Here is a 27,450-nt window from a genome sequence, read left to right on the forward strand (position 1 = left end):
GTAGACGAAGACAGATGAGACAGAGGGTGAGAGTTGAGGCCTGGACTGAAAGACTCTTATGCACTTGTGTTGGCACATGTACTGCATGTATGATTGAAAGAAAGTCAAAGTCAAACACTATTTCTGCCCTTTTCTTGCCTCTATTGCCCGCATTTTTTGTATAATCACAGCCAGAAAGTTGTTTGGACTGAAAGAACAAAGAGCGAGACAAAGCAACAGAGGAGTCATGCAGTGTCTCACTTCAGTCCAACAACAACTTTGAAATGACTGAGGACAGACGGAGTGCTTTCAGAGAAGAAGTCGGATCATAAACAGGTCATACTTTGCCAGGAATGCCTGGAATTTCAGCTCTCATTATTCTTCAAAAAAATAACATGGTCTTTGGAAAATGAAATATTCTGTGTCACAGCTGTCATATGAGTGGACATGGACTGTCCTTGCACACACAGCTTTGCACTGGAATGTATTTATTATATCACATTTGTGGAGGTGGAGGCACAGCATAGATTCCACGGAGGATACTCAACGCAACAACACATGGATCTAATTAGCTTTTTCCAGGACTAATTGTCCGGTTGTGGAGCCTCATTGTGTGAGAGATGTTGCCTTTAGCTGTAATATACTGTATGCTAAGGTGTCTGTGTGTGTAGTGGGTTCAAAGAGTTTCAAAGGTTCTCTTCTTTTCTCTCCTCTCCTCTTCGTCAGTAAGTTTCCCACACTAGTTTTGGTCAGTAAGGCGGTGAGTCATACTCACAGTGTTGGACTGGAGACAGATGGAAGTAGTTAGGGCCTGTACTACTGTAATGCCACAGTTTAACAGGATTTTTTTTTTAATTGAGTCCAATCTGTCTATAGCTCTGCTGCCATGCCAGATGCCCCGGTCTGCAGTCTGTGTGCCTCCAAAGTTCCACCAACTCACAACTTTACTGTGAACGTAGGCTCTTGAGCGTGCTGGAGATTCAACTGAAGCCACATGCGTCAAAGTTACTGTTTTGCTGTTTCTTATTGGAATATTTCCCAGTTTTATGTTACTCACTCCAGAGACGCCACAGGCACAAGCGCATCCAAAAGGCTGCGATGGAAGAAGTACTCACATCTTTTACTTGAGTAAAAGTTTTGCTTGAGCAAAGATTTATGATCAAAAGTAACAGTACTCATTATGCAGAAAGGTCCATTGCAGTCGAATGCAGTGACTGGATGGCCCACCTACCTGTCTACCTAACATACCTGCACTCTTTATGCATGATTGGAGTTTTCCACAAGCCTCAGCAGATATATTACAAAAGCTGCAAAACAAGCAAGCAAAGAAGGAGAGAAGTAGAGAAAGGCTAATTATGTGGTTCGTTTTGTTTTGGGGGGAATTTGCCATGTTTCTTGTTTACATTCATTCGTACACTGTTGGTGTTTTCTTTCATGTCTGACATGTCGACTACAACTGTCAAACAATGGTGAAACACAGAGCATAATATTTCTGTCTGAAATGTCCTGAAGAAGTATAAAATAGCATAACATGGAATTACTCGAGTAAAGTAAAAGTACCTCAAAATTTTATTTAAGTACAGTATTTGATTAAATGTTCCACAACTGCCAAAATCAGGAGGGTTTTCTTTATTATCGGAGATCACCGGCTCAGTGTTTGTATTCCTTGCTTAATTGCTTCCATCTCAGGTTAAATTGAGACACTTAAAATGCATGTGTGGATGTGTGCTTGTTTGCAAACAGCAGAGAGATTGTGATTAGCATCCATTATGCTCTGTTAATGGCCCTCAGAATGTCGCCGGGTTCCCAGGTCACGGATGACTCACGGTTTGGTATTATACAGGCCGTTATGATTGGGCCCTGCTGTAAATGCTTCTCAGTCTCAATGTTTTTCTCTCACTGAATGATGAACAGAGCATGAGAACATGTGACTGAGCTGAAGGTTCATTATACCCTATGAGTGCCTTTCCTGGGGGTCTAAGGTCCCTAGACCCATCTGCCATAGAGCCATAGACGGATAAAAGCATCGGAAGAGTAGAACAGAGCCGGGAGGAGAGAAGTGGATATGAGAAACAAGGCTGATGAACAAAACTGAGTTTGAATTGAAGACGGCTTTATTTGCGTTCTGAAAGCCCCTGAAAATGTGTTTTGTTTTGTTTTTTCTCTTTAACATTGAATATTCATTACTAAATATGTAACAACCAAAGTCACGTTTTGGGAAAAATCCATAGTTCAATCATATGCAAATGGTTGTTCAGTTGGATTTGGCAGGACGGTGTGATGGAGGGAGTATTCAGAGCCTTTGCTTGAGTTAAAGTACTTCTATCACACTGTAAAAACACTCACGTTACAAGTAAAAGTTCTGTTTTGAAAATGTCACTTCAGTAAAAGTATGTAAGTGTGATGAGGAAAATGTAGTTTAAGCACTAAAAGTAAAAGTACTCAATCCAGAAAAATGTCCCCTGTGACTGTTGTACCATCATATATTATATCAGATTATCATTACACATGCTTTCATGTAAAAGGAACATTTCACCGTGGTAGCTGGTTGAAGTGGACGTCATTTTGAACCACTTTGAATGCAACTAACTATTATTTCCATTATGGATGCATCTGCTGATTATTTTCCCCATTATTTGATGGATTGTTTTGTTTGTAACACTTTCAAATTGTGAAAAATGCCACCACATCTACCCAGAGCCCAAAGTGACACATTCATAACTCCATATTAATCCTAATATTTGTGAAGGTGGAGCCATGAAATCAGTTTGTATGAAAAATGGCTTAAAGATTATCCAGATAGTTGCTAATTGATAAGAATTGATGAACCAATCATTTCAGCCGTAATCGTGTAACTGTTGGGTCGTTTAATATTTCATGAAACATATTTTAGAAACTCTTTGTACGTTTAGAAATCATAATTGGTACAGTAACCACTATCAAAAGCTCAAGTACCTCAAATTTGTAATTAAGTTCAGTACTTGAGTAAATGTGCTTAATTACTCTCCACCACTGTGGAAAAGGCCGTACTGTTTGAGGGTGTAGACACACACAAATCTCCACTGACACCTGGATATTACTGTAAACGACCTTCAAACTTCAAACAGCTGATTAGCATTTCAGTTTGGTGAAGGCGGTCATTGGTCACCTCAGTGCATCCGTGGTATTCCTGAAAGTGCTGCTTGTTATGCCACAGGGTAACAGCACAGTTCGAACAGTATAATTATGATAATGCATCCAGCAAGCAGCACTTGGCTCTATGTGATACAGAAAACATCTCACCAAGGACGCTCCGGTGTGTGGATCACAAAGCGTGTCACATAATTAAGAACATGCTTGGTGTGTTTATGGAGACAGAGGCAGGGTTTACAGCAGCGAGGTCTTGTTTGGTGAGATTATTGCAACAGAGCAGCTTCGTGGAGTCACGCTGCATGTGAACCGAACATTCAGAGGAGTCCTTCATGTGGTCTTAGATGTTCAACAGAGCCCTCTACTTTAACATTAGCCAGTCAGAAACCAGAGCTATATGTGGCCTGCTGCAGCAGCTGCATGTACTTCACACACTGCTCTTATGATCGGTCAGTTGCCACGTCAGGAGCAAATTGTTATGCCCAACGTGCCATCTAGTGGTCAATGTGGGAATCATAATGTATGTTTAATTTAAACCAGACTTTAACTCATGTGGCCTGCAGGTGGCGATACATTCACAGGAGCTGAAGTCATCCTCAAGGTAAACATGAAGGCCTTCTGGGAAAACGCACCGTGCGTGTCATGTGTTGCATTGCTGATGAATGCTTTAGATGCAGACCTCTCTCTGACTTCAGCGCAGAAACAGAAGGTGTGTGTAGTTAAATGTGAGGTGGTTTGATTCGGTGTGGGCTCACTGACACGGTTTTAATGTGGAGTTTTGTCTGTTGAAGGGCGAACAGCTGTGTGCTCTGTCTGTCCCGCTGAAGCAGTTTGGCGCTGTGCTAGGACAATATGTCTTGGCAAGACTAGAAAACACCACACACACAAATATCTGGGTCAGTGACACACACACACACTAAAGACTCAAAGGAGCACATGTTACAGGAAGACTCCTACAGGCTGCTATGGTAGTAATTTCTCCACTGTGGCAGTCTCTTACTGTTCTCTCAAAGCATTTTGTTTCCTTTTTTCTCTTCATCTCTTTCCCTTTCTCTTTCCTTTTTCCCATCTGCCCTCCACAGTGTCACAGCTAATAGTAACATGGCACTGTCTTGACTTAAATCAGAGAGAGGGATTGTCTGTCTGGGTGCAGTTTATGAACTGTGTGTACACAGACAGGTGGGGTCATTTTCAGGTAATGTCATAGTCGGAGGAAACACTGGTACAAATTAAGACTGACGCGGTCCTAAGATTGTGACATGTTCACGTCAACTGTCCGTGGTTGCATTTTATTTTAATGTGAAGCAAATGCTGCCAAGCTGAGGTTTTTTTTTCATTAGTCTCAGGCTGGATTTTGGATTATCTAAAAGGCCCAAAAAGCTGCCCCACAAGGATTTTCTGTCCTCGACGTCAAGGTTCAGAAAATGGTATGCATGAAAATTTCCATTACCAAAACAGGAGAGGATAAAAGTGACTTTTCCAGTACCAGGACTTTGCGCAGTGTGTGTGTGTGTGTGTGTGTGTGTGTGTGTGTGTGTGTGTGTGTGTGTGTCTACGTGTCAGCTCAGGTTTGTTTAAATTAAGAGAGCATCGTTCCAAGGCAGAGGGGAGGGAGGCGGGATGAGAAGACATAAACAGAGTGGAACCTGCCGTCTGTGCAGATGGACAACAGCTGCTGGACAGAAAGGACAGAAAAACACATGCCAGCGTGCAGCTCCTTGTTTGGAAGCTTTTATTCTGAACTTCTCTCACTTCATACAATATCCAGTGCAATATGTTTCCATTTGCAACTTTTGAGTACACCGTAATCTGTGCGAGAAAGCACACCCAGAAATTCTGCTCATCGAAATCCATCAAACAGAATATACATCATCAGACTGGTCAACACTGACAGCACATATTCTCATTTTACCAGAAATCAGAAATGCAGACACTTCAGATCAGTTCATGTTTCCACACACAGGACGCTGCCATTGCCCAAACAGAACCGCTGCCCCGCATTTGTTAATGCTTAAAACAAATTCTGCTCCTCAATGTAAAATAACTTGAGGGTGGATGTTGAACAGTAAGTCATCATTGCCTCGGCGAATCTCAAGCAGCAGAGGCTGATCACGTAGCAGCACCTCACGGATGTCTTCAGTGGTCCGGACTGGCTGTCCATTGAGTTTGACTATAACATCCCCTTCCTTTATCCCTCCACTGAAACACAGATGGAAGAGACTGTGGTCACTCATTTGTTAAAGGGGTGGCCGAGGTTGTAATGTAAAACGCGTACATGTCGACAACACATGACTGATTATGTCACAAGTCATCATTTACTGAAAATAAATAATAAAAATCAGTAGTCCACAAATAATACACAGCTCTATGGAACCTCTTGATAAGCCTCGTTTACTATGCTGAATTGTGGTCTCATTCCTTGCGAGGTTTCTTCAGTGCTCTGTGTGTGTTTTTGTGTGTGTGTGTGTGTGTGTGTGTGTGTGTGTGTGTGTGTGTGTGTGTGTGTGTGTGTGTGTGCGCACGCTTGGGTTTTTGCACGCATGTGTGAACATACTTCTGTGCTGGGGTGTCAGGAATGACCTGCTGCACCAAAACTCCACTGCTGACCTCAGGAAAGTCTGGATTCTGACGTCTCAACTCTGCTACTAGACTGAGGCACACAGAACCCAGCAATACTTATGATGTTCATGCCAACGCAAATACCAATATTAATACTGATAATACAGATGTTATAATAAATGGTTCCACTGTAAGAAAATAGATTCAATTAAATGATGAACGTGCTCAGGGTTTGTGATAAAGAGTCACAGTCTAATATGTGTGTGGATGTTACAACTCACGCTTTGGTGACAGTAAGCATCCTGATGCCTAAAAAACGTCTCCTCTCTTCGGACAACTCTGAAAACAACACAAAGGTTTAAACTGGAGAAAGCTGGCACGCCACCTCAAACATGGAAAGTCCACTTCCAGCTCTCACCTGCATCAGACTGCGGTTCCTCTGTCAGTCTTCTCTGCAGTCTGGTCTTCTCTGTCACAACAACACAAACAGTTGAGGTGGGATTGACTAAGAAGTAAACAGCTCATACAAAGTATTTACAGTCAGATCTCCAACTCCAGACACTGAATCTGTTTCCCATTTGTTTCTACCTAAATGCCGCTCAAGCTTCGGCCCCTGACCTTTACTGTGTTTGGTCTCCGACTCTGTGAGGAAGCGGCTGATTCTGTCTGAGGGTATGGCGAAGGAGATCCCTGCTGTCACTTTCAGAGTGTTGATGCCTATCACCTCGCCATCCTGACAGAAATACACACAGAGGACACACAGTAAACACTCCCAAAGACTGGATTTCACAGACTGTCCAAGTGTTGGTGTACATTTAGGCCAATACTCAATAGCTGAGACACAAAAATATGGCAGAATTTGAGGAAAACATGTTAAATTCATTCAATATTTAGAGGATTAAATAGCGTTTTTATTACTGCAAATATTATTGGAAAATTGTAGTTTAACATGATAAATATTGTTAAATATACTGGTGCAAAATCTTGCTACTGTTGATGCAAATGTTAGCTTGTAGTTTTTTGTTTTGACTTAATTTATTTGAGAATTTTAACAAAATCCAGTAAATGCCACTTTTCTTACTCTTTTTTTGTTTTTTTTTAATCCATTCCACTTTGAATTAAAAGAACAAGTTATTTCAGCATTTTGTAACTTATCGAGTTTATAATTGTTATCTGTACTAAAAATACAGAGTAGCAGGAGTTGTACAGCATTTGTATGTACATCATTTGCCTGTTATGGTACGATTCTTAGACTCTCTGCATCAAATGACATTGGGATGAATTTCAAGCTTAATATAATGACCACAAGTTTTATAATCTTGGGGTCATGAGCTCATGTGAAATTTCTTGATATGCAGATAGGGGAGTTCAGATATTTGTGAGACTAATTTATTTAGATTTTTGGTATTTTAATGAAAAAAAAAAATTATATAATGCTATGTTTGAAATACATCACCATAAAATCTGTATAGCACATCTGTAGATTTCTCTAGGCTCTAAGAATTAAAATAGATTTGATGCTGCAAAGTCACATCTCAGCAGAACAGATTTTATTATAATTCATGGGGTCAAGAGAAAGTGGAGGCCTAAATATTGTGTCACAGGACACATTTTAGATGTTACAACGATGTGGTCCTCTGATAATCCCACTCAATAATCCTCCACAACCATATGTCATCACAACACTACTCACCAAGTTAACAAGAGGTCCTCCAGAGTTTCCATACTTCTCACACAAACCATGAAATAGGAGACAAACAGTTAGATCAACTTTGATACATATGCAAAAATACACACATAGAAAAAGCAACGTCAAAGCCTCTGCAGACTGCAGATGGTGTGTATATATGCAGGTGTGTGTGTGTGTGTGTGTGCGTGCGTGCGTGTGAGCCCACATTAATAATAGCGTCCGTCTGGATGTAGTCCATGTCTGAGTCCTTGATGCCCAGCTCTTTGCCGTCCCTCTGAGCCGTGCTGACGATGCCGGTGGTCACGGTGTTCTGCAGGGCGAAAGGGCTGCCAATAGCAACCACAAACTCCCCTGGTCTCAGATCTGCTGAACGGCCCAGAGACAGCACAGGAAGCTTCTTCTGCTCCCACATGGAGACACATATGCACACAGACAGACATGTCAGGCAGAGACACACTGGGTCACAGATTGGACAGAGAGAAAAACACAAAGGGTAGAAGACATTTGGAAAAGAGAGGGAGAGAGAGAGAGAGAGAGAGAGGAAAGGAGTTCAGTGCTTACAAAACTGTCCAACTATTTGAGATATTAGTGTGAGAATACACACATCAGCGCCGTGTCTCTAAGTCACAGAGCTGCTGTTTATGAAAGTATTCCTGTTAGCCTCATGAATGTCTAGCAGGAAACTGTCAGAACTTGGCACATGGACGTGTCAGGATGTGGGTCCTTGTGCAATAGTGCGGAGTGTTTTTTGTATTAGGGTCAAGAACGTAGAGAAAGTCTGGAAAATAACATCTTTTACTTGATTTTGGAATGTAAGAGGAGGGTGAAGAGGGTGTGCTCAGCGTGGAGGCTCTCACCTGAGGATTGACTTTGATCGTGGCGATGTCGGCCTTCCTGTCTACATCTCTGACCACGGCTTCGTACGCGTCGCCGTCATGGAGCTGCACGCGCAGCTGGGGCCTCCCAGTCGCCGTGGCAGCCGTGGTTACTACGTGAGCATTGGTCACGATCACACCTGAGTGGTTCACAATAAAGCCCGAGCCACTGGAAAGACGCATGTGACGACCAAACAAAGGATGTCTGGAGACAGAGGGGAGAGGAGAGGCCAGAAATATTCCAGTCTGAGCAGTTTGCCACATTCTGACAGGAAGAGGTTTGAATTTGAAGACTTCAACAGCCAAAAGTCATGAGAGGACACCGCAGCTAGTGCAAACAATGGCATGAGGTCATTTCTACAGTGACGTTACAATTTAAAAGAGGAACTGACAAGTTTGTCTGTGAACTGTTTGCTTTGTGTCTTTTACACAGCAGTCCCTCCACACACACACACACACACACACACACACACACACACACCTTACAAACAGTTCAATGTGGACGACAGCAGGTGCTATTTTCTCCACCACGTCAGCGATGAAGTTGAACTTGTAGCGAGGGCTTCCAAGACGGACCAGGGAATGACCTGCACTGACATGAAGAACACACTGCATTAACATAAATACACACACACACACACACACACACACACACACACAAATAAAGCCTCCACCTCGTTATTCACAATCATGACTGCAGGATTACATCACGGTTTGAGACCAGCACCACAAAGTCTTCAGTGAAATGTAAAAGACTGGGAGATAAAGATTATCTATCTGCCTGAGGAGGAGGATCACCCACTGAGGAAGATACCAGACAATCAGCAGTCTTTATAATTCATAAGCTCTATTTTACAATTAGTATAGTTAACTCACATTCAGGGTGATTCTCCACACCTGTATAAACTGGCTGTTTAACATCCAATAAAGTCCTGAATGTCAAAGTACATGTTAAAAAAAAAACAAAAACCTCCAGATCAGGGCTGCAACTATGGATAATTTCCATTATTGATGAATTGTTATTTTTCTTTTTATCCAAGTGCCAGAGTCCAAAGTGATGTCTTCAGATTTCTTTTTTTTTTTTTTCCTCTTCCAACTAACGGAATTTTTGTTTTGTTTTTTCTTGAAAAATGACTGAAACATTAATCGATTACTAAAATTGTTGCCAATTAATTTACTGACAATGACTCCTTGATTAATCGACTAGCTGCTGCAGCTCTATTAAAGGACATTCCAGACAAATTTCTAGTCTATTTTGGGATGTTTTGTGAGTGTCTATGATGTTTTACCCACACCCAAAAAGCTAACTTCACCCTTCCACCCTCCAGGCTGCAGCCCCCGGACCACTTCAAGCAGCCCTACCTGCGCCTGGAGCTGAGCACGGTCCTTTGTGCGCTTGGCTAACTGCTGCTCTCCCCTTCTGCTGAGCTTTACGGCTGGCTGCTCTCATCAGACACACATTACCGTACGTTTTCCCGTCGCTTCCACACACTTCATGCTCCATCTTACACCGGCAGACCCCCTTGGAGCCTCGCCGCCTCCCCGCGGGAAGCAGCTTGCACTCCAAGCCATCCCCACAGGGCAGGTCGTTTTTGCGGCCGCAGGGGTCTCCCTCCCGCGGTGAACACACCAGGCAGCAGTTACATCTGTCCGGGACGTACCCGCCGGGACAGCTGGGGCTCGGACACGAGCTCACGTCGCACCGGGAGGCGCACTTATCAGAGCGCACAGCTCCGGTGAGGTCGTGCGTAAAGAGGAACGCCGCGGCCAGTAGAAGTAACTGCATTCTGATCTTGACAGCGCCAGAAAGCTCAGATGGATTTTTTATTTATCCCTTATATGATCATATTAAATGTTTCGCGCTAAACATCGAACTGCCGGGTTGTTTCTCTGTGTTCAGATCCTAAATGAATACAAGTTCATACACTACGTCCACAGATCAATGGCGTTGTTTGAAAGTTGACTGCGCCTACGAAGTTCTAAGGTTCTAAGCTCTCCACAGATGGAACTGCGGACATTGCCGAGTCATCGGTGGCCGCATATATTGACAGCCTTGTGCCTGTACATTGGCTTTGTCAACTGGAGTGTCTGGAGCCTGAGACGCACCGGAGCGAGGGCGGGGGGGGTGAAATGCGCCATCTAGTGGGCACAAATTCACATTACAACACAATTTAAGAGCAGCCTATCGGAGATGACGAGTCTCAAAATGTAAAATAATCATCATCGTCACACATATGGACTGCACGTTTTATCAAAAGTATTATACCATGGTCTGGGTGAATACTCGATTCTGATTGGCTGCAGGGTGTCCGTTAAAAAGTGCTGTAGGACACCTATAAAAAAAGTTCCGGTCAAATAGCCTGATTGTTCTAAATTATCGCGCTGGCTCAAACGCTAGTTGGTAACCGTGGCAGCAGAAACTCAGAACATACGTTATTTCACAGTCTATTTATCACAACGGCAAGACAGTAGACAACATGAGTGATTTTATAGTTTCCTTTAACCACATTTAATGATCAGAGTGACTGGTGGACAATATTTCTTGCAATAAAAACGATTTAGGAAGCTATCTGTGGACTTTGATTCTTTGAAACAAAATTTGGCATCATCCTCTGGACACACACAAGCGGTAAGAGGTGCACTTGCCCTCTGAAACGATACTTTGTATCACGTAACATAACGTTAAGCAGTCATCTCACTTCCCTCCACTGATTAGGTTTAATATAACAGCTGCGACCGAGCTGCACGCTCTGTGGCCAGAGCCGGTTACCTTGGCAACGCGTCACCATGAGCGATATTAAATAGTGCACTCAGCCGCCTCTTGTGAAAAACTTACGATTTTAACGGTAAAAACAAAACGTATTACATTAACGTATTAATAATTGATTCAATATTTATTTATTTCCTAAGTGACCATGGTATAAGCGGGATAATGCCCTTCGAGGTGTCCATTATCAGAAATGAATAGACACCTTATCGGGCATTATCCCTGACTTATATTATTGCCATAGATAAGAAGTCTACAAATGTTTAAATTTACCTCGCGCAGTTTTCAGTGAGTGTGATTGCTCTAAGGTTGATCAGTGGGAAGAAATTCATACATAAAATATATTTTGTAAAAAGAAAGAAAGAAAGAAAGAAAGAAAAAGCATTATATCTGCATTGTTTCATAGCTAATGGGGTTGTGTGAGTGTGTGTGTTACATTATAGGGTAAGTAGGGCACAGCTATTAAAAAAAAATGAATTAACGATGGCTGCATCCTATTTAGCTGCTTCAGTTTCAGGGTCATGTTGTGCATACTTGAACAGAACTGAGCCGTTGTTAATGTCAGGAGTAACACCTGTGCTTTTCCTACTGTGACATGTCATAATGTCCTATTGTCCTCTAATGTCCCGTAAAAGGACTATTGTGTTGACACTTACCTTCTGCTCATGGCTGAAGGTAAATGTTAGCTGCATTTAAGTGCAGTCATCGCACAGGACTACACTGTATCTTGTGCTTCAGCCTTGTTCATGACCCTTACATTTCGCAGGTTTAAAATGTAAAATCTAAAACCTTCAATAAAGAAGTATAATTTTCAAGAAAATACAAAGAAGATCATGTTCAAACAAATTGGCCCTTTCTTCACTCCACTTCAAATTTTTTTTTTAGCTACATTCATGCACATATTCATAGTTTCATAGATGAAAAATCAAATTTTGTGTGTTTCTAAGGCCAGCCAGAACTAAACAAGCAATGCACAGCCTCTGGAAAGATATCCTCTGTTTGGCTGTTGTGTGATATTAGTCATTGTCCTGGAAGACCTCATGGCTTCAAGTACTGCATTTTGTTTTTTAAGAGCTCACAAGTTGCACATTTAGTTTATCATGGGGAACATCTCCCACATGGTGGCAGTGTTAAGCTACACGTCCTGGACTCTGGGATAATGTGATGGCCATTTTCCAGTATTTTCTGATATTGTAGACTAAATTAGCAAATTAGCCGTTTCACCTTTACAATGTTTATAGTAAATCATCATCACCTCTTGTGAAGTGTTTCTTCTTTTCTCACTTTATGGATGTACACTGTTGTCAAACATACTATTAGCTTAGTACATAATTCAAAGTGTTTTTCTAAACACAGTTATTAATAGCTTGACGCATCACTGCTCCCGTCGTGAGTCAATCATCAACCAGTCTGTTACTTTAATGGCCCCAGGTGTATGGAAACTGTGACGCCCATGTCATCTCAACTCTGCTGAACACACCTTTGTCAACAGCATTTGACACCAGTGAATGTACACAGCTGCAATGCTTTGTGAATCATGTTTCCTGCAGTAGTTCGCCAAAAAGCTGATTTTAACTGGCACCATTTCCATGAAATTGCAACCCATACAACAGACCAAAATTCAAATTTCCCAAATTTTATTTTTCATTTCTTAAATATACAACTTTTTCATACAATCATCGAGTTGGAATAAAAACTTCAAGATGCATACATAAGAAAACACAACAGCATCGAGCTAGTGTGAAATATTGTCCTCCGTTGTCTTTTTCCTTTTCATATACTGTGTGATAAAGGGGAGAAGCGAGGTGCCACCCCCTGTGACACGAGGTTCAAGAGAAAGCTGCTTGCCAGCAATTAAATACATGTCAAACAACAAATACATTCATTGTTACGAGAAAAGTCGATTTTTTGACAGCATTCACTTGTATTGAAATGTTTAGGAGCAAGAATCTGAATAGAAACCGTAAACAGATTACATTCAAGCAATGCGTTTATTACTAGTCCTCCAGACTCCATATTCAAGTTTCAACAATATCCTTTTCTTGAGGCTTTCAAATATTCCTTCCACAAAGAGATTTTGGCAGTAGTGAGAGTTGAAGACACTGGGTTTGTGTTTGTTCAACAGATGTGGTTTGGAGAAAGTAACACTCAGCTGTGTAGCATTCGTCAAACACTTCCAGCAGTGCAATTGCACATCTATATTTCAATAAGTAATCCTACAAGGCAAAGCAAATATTTTTAGACTTTATCCCAGACCAGGAACAACACTGTCCCAGATTTAGAAAAAAAAACAAAAAACAAAAAAAAACTTCACTCTCTGGAGAGCTCTGTGTCCTCAGATTCCCAAACACCACTGGACCACACATCTGTCACACCCCATGCACACCTGCTATTAAAATGGGATCTGTATCCAAATACGTTATGCAGACAATAAATGATGCGATATTGCCTTTGAGCTTACACCTGGTATTTTCATTGTGTTCTCACTGTCTTCACTGAGATCGGATCTCTGTTCTCTGAACAAAACCAGAGTGTGAGTCATTTAAATGAGTGATTTGAGACTCTTTAAAAAAAAAAAAAAAAAACCCCACAGATTTGTGAGTAGTGAGTAGTTCAGTTACGGGAAAACCACAAAACCTTACATATGTGTCACCTTCGGTAAATGTAATACATGAAGTTATTCCTTTCTTTATATAAAACATACTGTGTCAGTTTGTCGTGGAGTGTTGCAGGAGGTGACTCTGTGTGTAAGAGCAGATCAGCTGCACAGACGAGTGCACACACACCGTCACACTCACACACACACACACAGTTATTCTCACTGCTTATCATTCATTTCCTAACCATATATCTTTCATACAGTGCTGTTAAATAACACGTCTTTTGGAGCTTTCATGGCACAGAATAGACACATAATCAGTAATTAGAGGCATGTCTCTTTCATCCCTCCCACTTGCTTGTTCGCTGTCTAAATTTGAAAGGATAAATAAATAAATTATGTAAGTTAATAACAATATCTGCACAGATGCCAGCAGGTTGTGCGTACTGCGTTCACACCTACCAAAGATCAGAACACAATGTGAGCCAGACTACCTCCAGATGTGGTCAGGCAGAACCAATCACATTCCGATTACAACACGTTTTTAACATTCGTTTTATCGTCTTATCCAGGTGAAGTGTCCGGATACCGACTGCATTTTAATATCAGGTGTACATGGGGTTTAAGTTTGTGGTCTTTAAGTGCTTCTTCTTTGGCCATTTGCCCCACTAAGAGACCTTGCAAGAGACTTCAGTAGGTACTTTGGATGGGTTAATAAAATCCTTTCTGCTTAACAGTAAACAAAGCCCACCTCTGTGGCAAGGAAGATTATCCAATCAAGTCACCATGGCAACTGTAAACAGCCCCAAGGACTCTGGGAGACACTGGTATGCCAATCTCTCCAGCTCCCATGCTTCTCTGCACTCTCTTCACAAAATGAGGAATGTGCAGAAGTGCATATTACTTTCAATCATCGTGTCTTTTTCCTCATTTCTCTTCTTACCTAAGAAATATGAGCTGTCTCCTCTTTCACTTCCTGACTTCAGGATTAAAAAAGAGCCAATGCAGACGTCTCTCCTCAGCTCCCCTTCCTCACCCATCTGTGACTACCAAGAGGAGAAAAAGGGGCGCTTGCAGTGGAAGGTTTGCGTGAAGGCATTGCCAAGTGTGACCACACGTCCCTGGCCGCCTGAGCGGCTGCGCTCCACCACCACCCGCGGCATCTGCACCAGCTGGATGGGGCTCTTCCCGTCCTTCAGTGCCTGTGTCAGGTTCAACACCTGGTGACAAACGGGGTGAAATATAAAAAAAATGCAGAAACCATGCAGAGCAAAAGAGTTCAGTTTTCTGATGCATTGGCTGCATTTGAGTGTCTATGAAGCATTATAGATGGTTGTAAGTATCATCCAATCTGTTAAACAGTGATCAACACAATTAATCACCAATCAACAGTTCATTTTCAGTGTAATCAATTCATATTTTTAGCTCTGATGGAAATAAAAGAGAGCATCGTGGAGCCTTAACACAGCACAACAACACTGGGCGGAGTAAAATATGAAGACTAAATAAAACAGAGACTTGTTACAGTGTAAAGAAATGACTGTCAGCTGCTGTTCACTGTGCTGTGTTGTAACTGCTATGACACACTCAGTTGTTATGAATAGAAGGAGGTAAAAAGAACGGCAGGGTTAGGGAAGGTGAAGCAGGGCAGGAGACATGGGTGGAGGGTGAGGAACTAAGTTAACATGGGTGGTTACAGAGCAAACAATGCAAGTGCCTGAAAGTGGGACACGAGAGAGAGAAAGGAGATTGAGCTGGGATATAAACGAAAAGAACACAATAGAGGAGACAATGAGGACAGAGAAAAGGCACAGAGGCTGACAGGAACAAAGAGGCAAAAGTACTCACCTGTCCCCTCATAACGGACATCTGTCTCTCAAACATTGTCTTATCAAAGCCTTTATCCGTCTGAAGAGAAAAAGAATAACTCCTGTTAGCAAATGTTACTCTGCTGCCAGGCAGCCATTTGATTACATGACTGCTGAAGGAGATTCATTTTAATCTGCGCAAACAGAGAAAGAAGGGAGAGAAGAGGATAAGTAATGAGGTGGCTTGTACCTTGAACATTTCGTAGAGGTCCTCACAGAGGTCCTGGACAAAGTTCATGTCAGAGAGGCGGGACAGCACCAGGTCTCTGGTCTCCTGGGAGAAGGCCACCTTAGCCTGGGGGAGCCATGCCCAGTGGAAGGGGTCTAATGGAGGGAGGCAACACAACAGCACACTTTGTCAGCACACTTTAGACAACCTTTGCCTGTCTCTACAGTCACAGCCCTGCTCTGTCACAATTATCTGGAACCATTGTGTTATTGGTTTAGAGTCCACACTGTCTAGTTACGCCTTTACTGTTTGGTACTGTATTTTTTACAGTGTTGTTTTTATTCATTGTAAACTGTGCTTCATTCTCTGTCATAACACTCTCAAAAGGGGATCTAGAGAGACTGTTTTGGCAAAAAAAAAAAAATCAAATAAATTATTAATAGTGTAACATGCTTTTTTACCATATTATAGATTAAATGACAAAAAAAGTACAGAATCCAGGATGAAAGTCAATAACTGCTGTTCACACCATTACATCACGAGAAGTTGACAGAGACAGTGAGCAGCAATGACAGCTCATGAATGAAGAGAGGTGAGGGAAGAAAGAGACCAACGTACAGGCTCTCCATTCGTCTGGGTGTTTGAAGGGGAAGGCCAGGCCGTTGTCGATTGCTGCGATCTTGATGCAGGAGTCTGAACTGCTCTCTGGCCACTCTGCATCCTACAGCCAGAGGAAAGACCATCAGGGACGTCACCACCAACAACTGAATGAATGATTAATGACAGATGACCGGTTATGGATCACTGTCCAAAGGTCTGATTAATAGGACAGGGAGATGACAACCTTTGGTGATTTATCAGCACGTGGCAAATAATGATTGATGGTGGTGATAGGTGTTCTGGTTGCTGTGAGCAGCAAAGACACTGGGGCTCTGGTTTGTTCCAGACCTGCAATGTCCAAGCTATTGTCTATGTATGTGGCCCCCTGTGTGTCCAGTGTAAGTACACAAGCGTGTGTGTGTGTGTGTGTGTGTGTGTGTGTGTGTGTGTGTGTGTGTGTGTGTGTGTGCGTGCGTGTGTGTGTGTGTGTGTGTGTTCAAGCTTTGGGTGTGAGCTGTAACATGAGCTGTGTCCTACGATGAAAATGCAGCAACATTCCAGCAGTTCAACTGCCTGAAGCAGGATGAACATGTGCTCTTTGAACACACCTTCAGTAGGCGTTGATTTAAGCTCACCTTTCGTCCATCTCCCTCTCCTGGCTTCTCATACTTGATCAACCAGTTGTCATTCCCTCGATCTGAGGTGGAAGGCAAACAGAAATTGTAGGTAAAGGAGTGTAGTGTGGGTGTACAGTGTTGTAGGTGGAGACAGAGAGCACAATCTGACAGCTATTAACATTCCTACAAAGCTGCTTCTATGGCTAATGAAAATGAATGTTCCATACTCTAATTAACGTCTTAATGTTCCTTTGTTGAAACTTTTGTTAGCAAATGGCTACAAGCAGCTATGACATGTGAAAAACACTGGTGACAATGACTGTGAATTGCTTGCATGCAACAGTAAAGATGTCAAACACGATAAGGTCAAAATTCTAGAAACAGGAATGTAACAAAGTTTGACTGACGGACTGTTAAGCAATGCTCTCTTTAAGTTTGGTGAACACTGTTCAATGTCAACACAGGCACAGCCTCACCTGTGTTTCTAATAACGTAGTCCAACACTACCAGCCGCTCAAACTGTGACTGCAGCTGCTTCCTGATGTTCTCTGGCAGAGGCTCTGCCTCAAAGCGCCGCAGCCAATAGTCTGCTTCACGGTAGCCCTCCACAAACAGCTGAAATGAGCCAACCTGGAGACAAACACCCAGCATGGAACACATCACATATAGTACTTAAAAAAAAACATTGTACTGCAGCATTCAGTGTTCTGAAAACAGTGTGGTTTGATTATATGGATATGATGTAGTGCAGTGCAATGGTGTAAGATGTGAAACTGTGATGTCAGCAACGCATGAAGCTGACTACCACATACTACTTCCTTAACACTCTTCTGCCACCTTTTTCATCTCTACATCATCTACAAAGATATAGATCATTAAGAAGGCTGCTTCAGATGAGACACAGGGAGCTGCACCTTACGTTGCATGTTTTTGACTGAATGCTAAAACTGGCACTGGATGCGTGTTCAGTACATTATAAAAGAGATAAGAATACTCAATTGGTGTTTGAAAACCCCTGGAATAAAAAGACAATTTAAAGCAGAGATGAGGTTTTTTCTTCCTCTGGCCTATTTCTTTGAATAAACCTGTCTATTCAGGGAACAGAGAGACAGGCAAGTGTGGCATGATTCCTTCTACTGTCCTCTGCCAGGGCTGCATCGGCAGCTATTCTGAGTCCACCGCTCACTCTTTTATTACATAAGGATGAGAAAGCAAACCATGTATATGGAAATATACACTACTCACAAAAAGTTAGGGATATTCGGCTTTTGGGTGAAATTTCAGGGTGAACCTACAATGCACTACAACCTTTGCAGGTGAACTTAATTTGACCTTCTCTAAACTTTTGAATGTCCAACTGTTCAATATTTCAGTACTTTTTGCACAACTTGCTGTTCTCTAACAAGGAGCTGAATGGCAAAATTCACAGCAGGTGTTTGATCCATGAATCGACCAATACATTTCCTGGTTCAATTAGAATTGGTATTTAAACAGTCTTCTTCATCATGCTGTTCACTTTTTGACATCATGAGACCAAGACGGCACCTAACAATTGGTCAACAGTACCTCGCCATTGCGAGGCCTCAAACAGGATGTTCTCAGAGGGAAGTGGCCACTGAGCTTAGAGTGTCACAGAGTGTCATCAGCAGGTTGCAACAGAGATACAGAGAGACTGGAAGAGTCACAGAAAGGCATAGAAGTGGACGTCCTTTGGCCACATCCCACACTGCTGTTCTCTGATGAAAGAAACTATAGAAAATCTATGCAATCAGCTGAGTCGCTGTGTAGAGGCTCATAACTCTGTACCCCAGAACCTCAATGACCTGAGGGCCGCCCTTCAAGAAGAGTGGGATGCCATGCCTCAGCAGACAATAAGTCGACTTGTGAACAGCATGAGACGTCGTTGTCAAGCTGTAATTGATGCTCAAGGGCACCTGACAAGTTACTGAGACGCTGACATTTTTGGTTGTGGTATACCCACCACTGTTGTTGGCTTTTGTTTCAGTAAATTGTTTGAGATGAGGAAATCACCATCGCATGCTTCTACTTAAATGTCCTGCTTTCATGACACAATCACTGTAGCGTCAACTTTTTACATTTTCCAAAAATTTCACCAGAAAGCCAAATATCCCTAACTTTTTGTGAGTACTGTATATATCTAACTATTTGTTCTAATTGTTCAAAACAAATGGTGTATTTCTACATACCTTGTCAAAATGCTGCAACTAGGTGTTTCACACATTAACATGAAGCTAATCAAAACAAAAGCCAAAAGGATGTACAGTACCACACAGGAATGAGCATGGAAAGAGTTTCCAGCCAATGCTTCTCATGGATCTCTCACACAAAACAGCTCAAAGTTGGTGACATTAGACCGTGAAGGGTTACTGCTACTACTTACCTTGGGTGGGAGGCCCACTCTGTGGAAGCGTCGTCCCACCTTGGGGACTTTTTCTAAGGCGTACTTCTTCCCCCTGGATTTGGCTCTGTCAATGGCGCTGTAGTGGAATGTCTCACTAGCCAGATACACCACCTGATTAAAAAAAAGATGCTCAGTTAGCACTGGTTTAGCTGTACTTTGTGACACTGCTGGATAGTTCCTCAACAGCTCCAAAAGTATTAATGGATTCCAGTTAAACTGTGATGGCATATAGCAAATTTAAAAATGTCACCTTCGTTCTTGGCACCACTCCAAGGCCGAGTTTGGTATCAACCAGTGAGGCAGCAGCCTCTGAGAGGTAACCCTGGTTAGGCAACAAGCAGCCTCGGCCGAAACAACACGGACAGCACAGCTAATGAGAGGGCGAAAGAAAAGAGAGCCATCAGCAAACCTTGAGAAAGATGAATGCTGACACATCTGCTTATACCCCTTCAGACTGTTTACACACAGATAAAACATGTGACACAGTGTACCTTGTGAAAGTATTTGGTCCATTTGGGGTTCAGGTGACCGTAAGGTTCCTCTGACTTTGGTTTGAAAACACCAATGATTTTCTGCAGAAAGAAAAGATAGATAGAGAGTGGTTTATCAAAAACACATTCAAACAATGGGAAAACACGGTGCACACACATAAATACAACAGAATCACCCCTTTTTAATTCTTCTTCTTCTTTAAAGAACAAGACTGAAGAACCACAGGCAAGACACGTAATGCTATAAACAACAAATGTGAAGTGACAGAGATGCTGCTAACAAGTTAGAGATCAATATCTTTTCCCTGGAGCGTACATTAAACTTGTTAATGTGATGCTAATCATGCATGCTGGCTATCTGTTATCGATGCAAGCATCTCTGGCTGCATCATTCAGCCAGTCTCCGCTGTAGATACCTCCTCCTGTGAATTTTCATTTCCTTGCCTCCTGTTCACTCCTTTCAGCTTCTTGACTCTCATTAAGCACCATGTACAACCAACTTACAGGGAGCTAACAGTAAGCTAAACGTCAAAAAGCTAGCATGTTGAATCACTACCTAGGATTTCTAAACAGGCTGGATAAATGTAAAGTAATCTCATGACCAATATTCAAAAACTTCCTGTACAAGGCAGTAAATGGAAAAAGGACTTTCAAAATGTGTTATCACTCCATGGTACTTCCTCTCCTCCCTTAAAAAAACTGCACAGTGAGTTGTTGAGTAAGGAGAAACTTCATAAACCTTGTGAAACACTCTCTACGACAAAGGCTTACTTACTCGGACGTTCTTGTAAATTTGGCAAAAGTTACACGTGTTAAAAAAACACTGTATATTTGTGTGTCCCAGTGATATATGTGTTTATTTGCATATAAAGCGGGAAAGTCACTAGTGGTCACTCGAGACGCATGTGGAGACATACTGCACTTACAGCTGTCCACTTGTGATTGGAGCAGCCAAAGAACCATGTTAATGCCAGGTGTAAACAGGCTTTGAGTCAGTCCTCTATCTCACCCCTTTTGGGTCTTTGACAAAGTAGCTCCCGCTGGAACCCTGGGAAATCCTCTCTGGAAAGACGCCATTCTCGATAGCCTGTTCCGCCCTTTGGATAATATCTGCAAACTCGGGATCATCTGGGAAATGGTTGAAGTCCCCACTGTTGGTACCTTGAATGGGAGAAAGATCAGATAAATATTTGTATTGTATTATGGGCAATCGGACTGTGCTACAGTAGAATAGGAGCAGAACAATGCTACTGCATCACCATGGCACTTCCAACACATGGTGTTTAAATATAGTAAAACACAGTTTTGTGCACCTCAAAGTATCATCAGGAAACACCCTTCATATTCCTCAACATCAGCATCACTGCTAAATAATTATCGAAACAATCATAACCGAAACACATTAGCAACACTCCTCATACGTTATCTATATATTGCATGCTGACACATAAATGGTTAACAAATTGTGAATGGTAAAGAGTAGAAAGCAGATTTCAAACACTGATAAGTAGCAAAAAGTAATTTTCAAGTTTGAAGCCCCAGTGAGATATCATTGCAGCGCGTCTCATCACCCTGACAGTCTCATCACCGCTCACCTGGTTTCACCTGTGTTACAGCGTATAAAAAGGATCGGATTGCCATTAAAGACATCTCTTTCATCTTCTTGTATGAATAATATTTAGGCATTCACCGGTCATCTTTGCAAAACCTAGTCAAAAGTAAATAAATTATATTTCTCTATAAAACACCCAAAACAAATCTGGAGGAGCATACATTGTTATGAATGTACAAAATTAACTTAAAATGACAATAACTATCATACAAATAATGTTATTTCTAGATCCGCAGGTCAGCCTGTTCCATCTACAGTCTCTCCTTTAATAACCCTTTATACTCTGTGATATCATGCACACAGTTTGCATATGAGAGACAACTAGAGCCATCCATCCATTCTCTGAAACGCAAAATATCCTGTTCAATGCCATGAAAGGCTGGAAAGGTTCCCAGCACACACTGGGTGAGAGGTGGGGTAAAACCTGGACAGGGTAGGGCTAGTCTGTCACGTGCACATTCATACCTACGGGCAATTTAGAATCACTATTTCAACAAACCTGCTTGTCTCTGGATATGCAGGTCTATTGCAGGCACAGAGAGAACATGCAAACGAACCGTCTTGCCGTGAGGCGACAGAGTGAAATGAGGCGCTCTGCCGCTTGTCAGGAAACGGCATTTCCTATTGCCTTGCAGATCCAATGTAATTCTCTGGGTGTGACTGCTCTCTAATGGATACGGGGTGCCAATTATTCCTTTGATGAAGGCCCAATCATATGACATGACACATTCTACCTTCTCCTCCTCACACTGGGCAGAACAGTCAGCTGGCCGAAAGGCTCCATATGCTCTGTATCATTCACACTGAAGTCACAGTGGGATGCAAGGAGGGATGAAGGTACAGACAGAGGGGGGGTGGGGGGTGGACAAAGGCACGGGAGGACAGTTAAAATGCCATTTGTCACAGAGAGATAAGGGGAAACAAAGATAGCTTTGAAGCTAATTCACTTGAAGGGGGTCTGAGAGAGAAGCTAATTAAAACGATGGAAGGAGAGAATAAAGGGATAATGATATGCAGAAATTACATCAGGGACATGGGATGTTTAAAAATCAGATACATGTCAGGGATTTGCAAGCCAGTGCCAAGTAATCCCACCTTGACCTGATCAAATACATTACAATGTATTATTGTTGTCTGTTTGGAGTCAGACTTAACAGAGGGGCTCCATCCACACTGTTTTTCATCCCATGTTGGGTGATTTAGGCCTTCATGTAAAGTTCATTTTCATCCATTTGAAAATTACCAGCCTCAATATTATCACTGACATCTCTCTCAAACAGCCACATACGACTGCATGTTTTCAAGGACTGTGCGTGAGGGCCACCTCAAAGAGCTGTACAAGGTTAGGCTGTGCTTGTGTTTCGTGCTCCATTTGGCACTTGGCTAGCCTAGTTTATACTAAGAAATTATTAAAATACTGCCGTCACAGGGAGCCTGAAAGTAGAGCACCAGATGAATTTAAGACTAGCTTTAACTTGGACAAACTTAACCAACTGGTCAGATCACCCCACAGCCCTAGTCCAGTACCTGTAAGCTATTACCTGACACACACAGTTTACATGAACAGAGACTCCATACTCCTGGATCTTGATTTGAAGGAATATACATACTATATTGACTATTAAATGGTAACAATTCTAGTTTAATTCACACAGCGCTGTGCATGTGTGTAATTATTGTACACTGTGGGTGCTAAGCCATTTTGGCTTGACTACCCAGTATGAGACAGGTGATTTCCCTGAGTTAGGCACTGAGGGTATCTTTCTGGTGGTCTTCAGGGAAAATCACTGATATTTAAAAACCGCTTCATCTTCAATACGGGAATAATATGCTGTCAACACAGAGCTTAAGATAGATTGCGATAAAGTCCTGCTGAACACCTCTGATTTACAACACAATTTATCAGTGTGTTGGCACAATATTTTATCTTCATCATTTACTTTCCATGAATAGATTCAGAGCGTGTATTCAGCTGTCATGCCTGATGAAGGATGTATGCCTGCGCTGGACTGTACTGTTGATGAAAGCCTGTGATAACCTCACCGTGTAGTGTGAGTGCAGGAGGGAGCAATGTCTCTCTCTCTCTCTTTCCATTATTCTCACTAGCAGAACGCCATGGTGAAAGTAAATACACATGCATACTTTCCCTCTCCCAAATTCCCTCCCCATCATCATCAGCATGCACTGTACCAGACTGCAGAGTGTTTGCATGTCTGTCTGCGTGTTTGCCTGCACAAAGGCCTTATGCATTTTTAATGCTGTCTCCCAGAGCCCTTGGTCAGTTAATGGGCCCAACAGAGCTCTTTCACAGCCGGAGTGCAGCTCACTCAGAGCTCCAGAGATCTGCTGACCTGCAGTGCACACAGGGTGAGATGTCGCAACACTACACTCTGAAAGGGTTGCTGCTAAACTGTGTGGCCAAACTGAACTTTATACACAAGCATATATTTAAGCCACAACAAGCTCATATTCCTGATCAAATGGTGCTTTATTTAATACACATTGAAAATATTTGTCCCATGACTGGATATTTCAATGTTGCCAAATGTCTCGATCATGATAAAACATATTTTGCGTAACTTTAATAAAGATAATTTCACATTGCGTGCTGCTCATGGACAACGAACTTGGCAGATTACGTCAATATAAATTTTAGCTGTAAGGTTTATGCTCACGTGTTACATCACACAAAGCAACGCAGTGCAACAGCTCTCAGGACCACGTGTGACTCCTACTTTTGTAATGCACTGAATAAAAACGGTGCTGTAATTCTAGACCTGAATGCTATTATACTAAAAGGTCACAGGAAATGGGACACTAACACCTGCGATTTCAGGTTCAGAGTGTCTACCTGTGGCCTAGATTTCTGGCCCTGATAGAACATGGTCGAACAATAGATCCCTACGGAGAGAGAGACAGACCAATATAAGTGAATATAGGAAGAGACAAATGCTTCAGAACTATGTTAGAAGGAAAGAAGCGGTAGGCGGTATGAGGGGGAGAGGTGTGAAATCCAATTAGCAGTCAAGTCAGAATAGATGCTGCTTCCATGGTGACCAGATCACCTTTTCTTTGTTTTTCCTGATATCTCTTTTTTTCTTTTTATAGTCCAAAACAAAACTACTGTGGTGAATAGGTAACACCGGGAACTGACAAGCAACAAAACAATACACAGGCAAAAAATAAATTCCTCCTTTTTAGTGTTTACCTATACTGAGGGGGAGATCTGCCTAGAAACCTAAACACATGCTTCATCCTAATTTGTATTGACAAAGGAAAATTAAAAGTGTGTGTGAGTGCATTATACAACTGATTATTATTATCCCTACTCTGTACCACCAGGTGAAAGTGCCAGCTCATATCATCCACATGACTGATAACATGCAGCTATTACATCAGCTGGCTGGGAAACACACACAGGGTACACTGACAGCGTGGCACAGGCACAATCTCTATGCAAACACAAGACAAATGCGTTCAATGTCACATGTACGTATGGACAGTTTTCATAGCATTCACACTGTGTCCGTCGGTACTTTTCAGCACAACTGTTTACTTTGTAATATGCCAATATCCAGCGTTTTGGTTTCCCAAATCAGGCCCTTGACTCTTCAGGGGCCCTTGAAGGGGCTCCAAGTGGGGGGCCATAGTGAAATGGTTTACACTCCTCAGTGGGTTTGCACAAGACGTTTTGGCCGTGATGCGTTCACTGTTATCTGTACACCTAACCTAGTAATCAGCCGGAGGAATTTAGCACTGAGTCATGTGTCAAAAACACATGTTCCTCAGTACATATACTCACTGAGCATGTGTTCCCTGCCCTAGCTGTTTATTAATCCCAAAGGCATCAATCCGAATACAATTACCTGGGGAGGCCAAGGTGTCTTTGTCCGACGACGAGCTGTGTCTGTTCCGCCTGCTCCTCTTCTCTCGTGCAGACCGCGGAGACGACGAGCTTCCTGCTAAGCACGGTAACAACAGCGCCTCTTCACCGGAGCCGTCCGTCTCAAGCTCGGTCAAGACGCTTTCACAAGAGTCCGAAATACGAACGGCGACTCCGGGGTTCGTCGCCAGCCCCAAACCTAACCGACTCCTGTCAAATAATACCTTTGGAGGGTCCGAGGAGTGAAAGTTACACTCCGAAGTAGGCACCGCTGTTGCTCCGGTGACCAGCACTGGCTCGCTGGTCTCTGTTTCTGTCGGGTCGCATTCTGACATCATTGTCGCTCAGTTTTTAATACATGCACTCAAATGTATACTAAATTACTGTGGTATTTCTTTAAGCTGTCAGCCTTCCATTTAAAAAGCCTTCCTACTTTCCGCGAGTACATAAAGCCCAAATAAATTATTCGAAAGCGCCTGCTTTCCCTCACTGATATGTCCACATAATCCGTCAAGATCGTCTGTATGCTGCTTCCTACTTGGTTCACTGCGCATGCGCGTCACAAAAAGAACACGATAGTTTCAGTTGCCTTCAAGTGCTCCTTGTGCAATCCGAAGTCTCCAAGTCTGAAAACGCTAGCAATTTCTTGGACAATCTTGACAACAACAACACAAACTAAATACTAGCTTTACAGTTCTTGGGAAAAAACATACTTTAACGTCAGAAAAAGACAAATACCTATTGCTAATTATTGGAGCTAAAAAGCAGTTGCTATAGCTTTTTGAGGCAGTTTAATTGGCATCACCTGTTGGCTTTGAATCCAGCTTTGCACAAAAATTCTTCAAGGGGAAACTTTTAACAAGACACAAAGTTTAACATAAAGCGTCATCTGTAAAGGTACATCAACATCAGCTAAACTTATGTTATCACCAATAGTAAAATTATTGCATGTGCCCGTGAATAGGCTTCATTACTTTTTTGAAGGCGTCATTACGAAGAATTTCTCCAAACCTTAACACAAATTAGAAGTATTTAAGACACTGGGCAGACTTTTTAGCATCTGCTGTGAGTAAACATTCATAATTTAAAAGCAACGCTGTGTTACAACGACATTTAGATATCTAATTCATTGCTACGCCTGAAAATGGGTAAGACATTTTACAAACATGTACAGTGATGCCCTCACTGTCCGTTAACTTATGCTCGTCGCCTTCCTATGAAATGTAGCAGCAACTTTTATGGCCACTAGATGTCGACAGTGATACATAAATGAAGAGTAGCGCAAAGTGTTGAGTCCCGCGGTAAAAGACTTTCCTTTTTTGATGTAAAACAGTGGCGCTCGTACAGACCAGTTTGATCTTTTTATCAAGTGCCATCATTAAAATGTTTGGCAAGCATAGGAGTAATTCTTGTTCTACTCACAGTCTGTCTTCTATTAATGGGACACTTTCTGGTGCAGCTGTCACTCTGTAAGATGTTAATACATTTAGCACAGTTCTCTAGTTTGGACCCATGATGGCTAATGCAGGTTGAGGAACCCCTGCTTCAATTTTTCCAGGCTGAATACACTAACTTTCTATTATTCTATTTGACTTCCCCCTCCTGTCTCCCCTATAAGGTCTCTCTCTCTCTTCTTTAAATTCCCAGTGTCCCTCAATCACCCAGCGCTTTCCACAGCACCTTGCTCTCCTTTAACCCCGTGCCCCTCTCTACCTATATCTTAGCCCCTGCACCGCCAGCCATCTCTCTAATAAGGGAGTGACGCTAACACACATGCAAATGAGCAGTCAGCCAGCTGGTAACACAGCAGTCATGTGATCTATCAAGGTAGGGGGTTAAGGGGTGAAGGAGACATGGAGAGGGGGGGAGGGAGGGAAAGGGGGGGGGGGGGGGTGCAGGGACAGAAGAGGAGGGAGGATGAAGGAGGGATCCAAGGGGATGAGAAGAGATGGACATGTTCAAAGACATGCTGTAGAGACACCCAAGCAAAATAATCCCATCAGCCTTCCCTCCCTTTGTCCATCAGCTTTCTCCATGCTGTTTCTGCCTCTGCCTCCTTTATCCTTTATATCCTTATTTCTATATCCCTCTATCCTTCAAGGACAAATACCTGAAATGTCACTCAAGTGACACATGACACTGCACAGGGAAGCACATCAGCACACCTCTCTCTTTCTTTATGTGTGTTAG

At 42.4% G+C, this 27,450-nt stretch overlaps 2 protein-coding genes across 2 annotated transcripts; both read right to left on the reverse strand.

Moving 5' to 3' along the window:
- Positions 1-4,831: 4,831 nt before the first annotated feature.
- Positions 4,832-10,018, reverse strand: htra3a (HtrA serine peptidase 3a). The gene is made up of 10 exons (XM_076728600.1): positions 9,595-10,018; positions 8,714-8,819; positions 8,215-8,437; positions 7,563-7,757; positions 7,361-7,393; positions 6,286-6,400; positions 6,086-6,136; positions 5,949-6,006; positions 5,663-5,758; positions 4,832-5,307 (listed from the first exon to the last, which is right to left on the reverse strand). The coding sequence occupies exons 1-10, from the start codon at positions 10,016-10,018 to the stop codon at positions 5,139-5,141; spliced, it is 1,470 nt and encodes a 489-aa protein (XP_076584715.1). The 3' UTR covers positions 4,832-5,138.
- Positions 10,019-12,619: 2,601 nt separating this feature from the next.
- pi4k2b (phosphatidylinositol 4-kinase type 2 beta) lies at positions 12,620-25,816 on the reverse strand. The gene is made up of 11 exons (XM_076729305.1): positions 25,244-25,816; positions 20,775-20,926; positions 19,766-19,846; positions 19,525-19,644; positions 19,254-19,385; positions 17,329-17,482; positions 16,871-16,932; positions 16,254-16,356; positions 15,657-15,790; positions 15,447-15,506; positions 12,620-14,818 (listed from the first exon to the last, which is right to left on the reverse strand). The coding sequence occupies exons 1-11, from the start codon at positions 25,596-25,598 to the stop codon at positions 14,645-14,647; spliced, it is 1,527 nt and encodes a 508-aa protein (XP_076585420.1). The 5' UTR covers positions 25,599-25,816; the 3' UTR covers positions 12,620-14,644.
- Between the last annotated feature and the right edge of the window lie 1,634 nt (positions 25,817-27,450).

This window comes from Chaetodon auriga, chromosome 4 (genome assembly GCF_051107435.1).
Source record: "Chaetodon auriga isolate fChaAug3 chromosome 4, fChaAug3.hap1, whole genome shotgun sequence".
NCBI lineage: Eukaryota > Metazoa > Chordata > Actinopteri > Chaetodontiformes > Chaetodontidae > Chaetodon > Chaetodon auriga.

Coding starts and splice junctions, on each gene's coding strand:
- htra3a (XM_076728600.1), bottom strand. CDS start 10,018: ATGCAGTTACTTCTACTGGCCGCGGCGTTCCTCTTTACGCACGACCTC. Junction 7,394..7,562: donor AGACGGACGCTATTATTAAT/GTGGGCTCACAC, acceptor TTGTGTGAGAAG/TATGGAAACTCTGGAGGACC. Junction 6,007..6,085: donor GGAACCGCAGTCTGATGCAG/GTGAGAGCTGGA, acceptor TGTTGTTTTCAG/AGTTGTCCGAAGAGAGGAGA.
- pi4k2b (XM_076729305.1), bottom strand. CDS start 25,598: ATGATGTCAGAATGCGACCCGACAGAAACAGAGACCAGCGAGCCAGTG. Junction 20,927..25,243: donor AGACACCTTGGCCTCCCCAG/GTAATTGTATTC, acceptor CTCCCATTCAAG/GTACCAACAGTGGGGACTTC. Junction 19,847..20,774: donor TTGTCAAAGACCCAAAAGGG/GTGAGATAGAGG, acceptor TTCTTTCTGCAG/AAAATCATTGGTGTTTTCAA.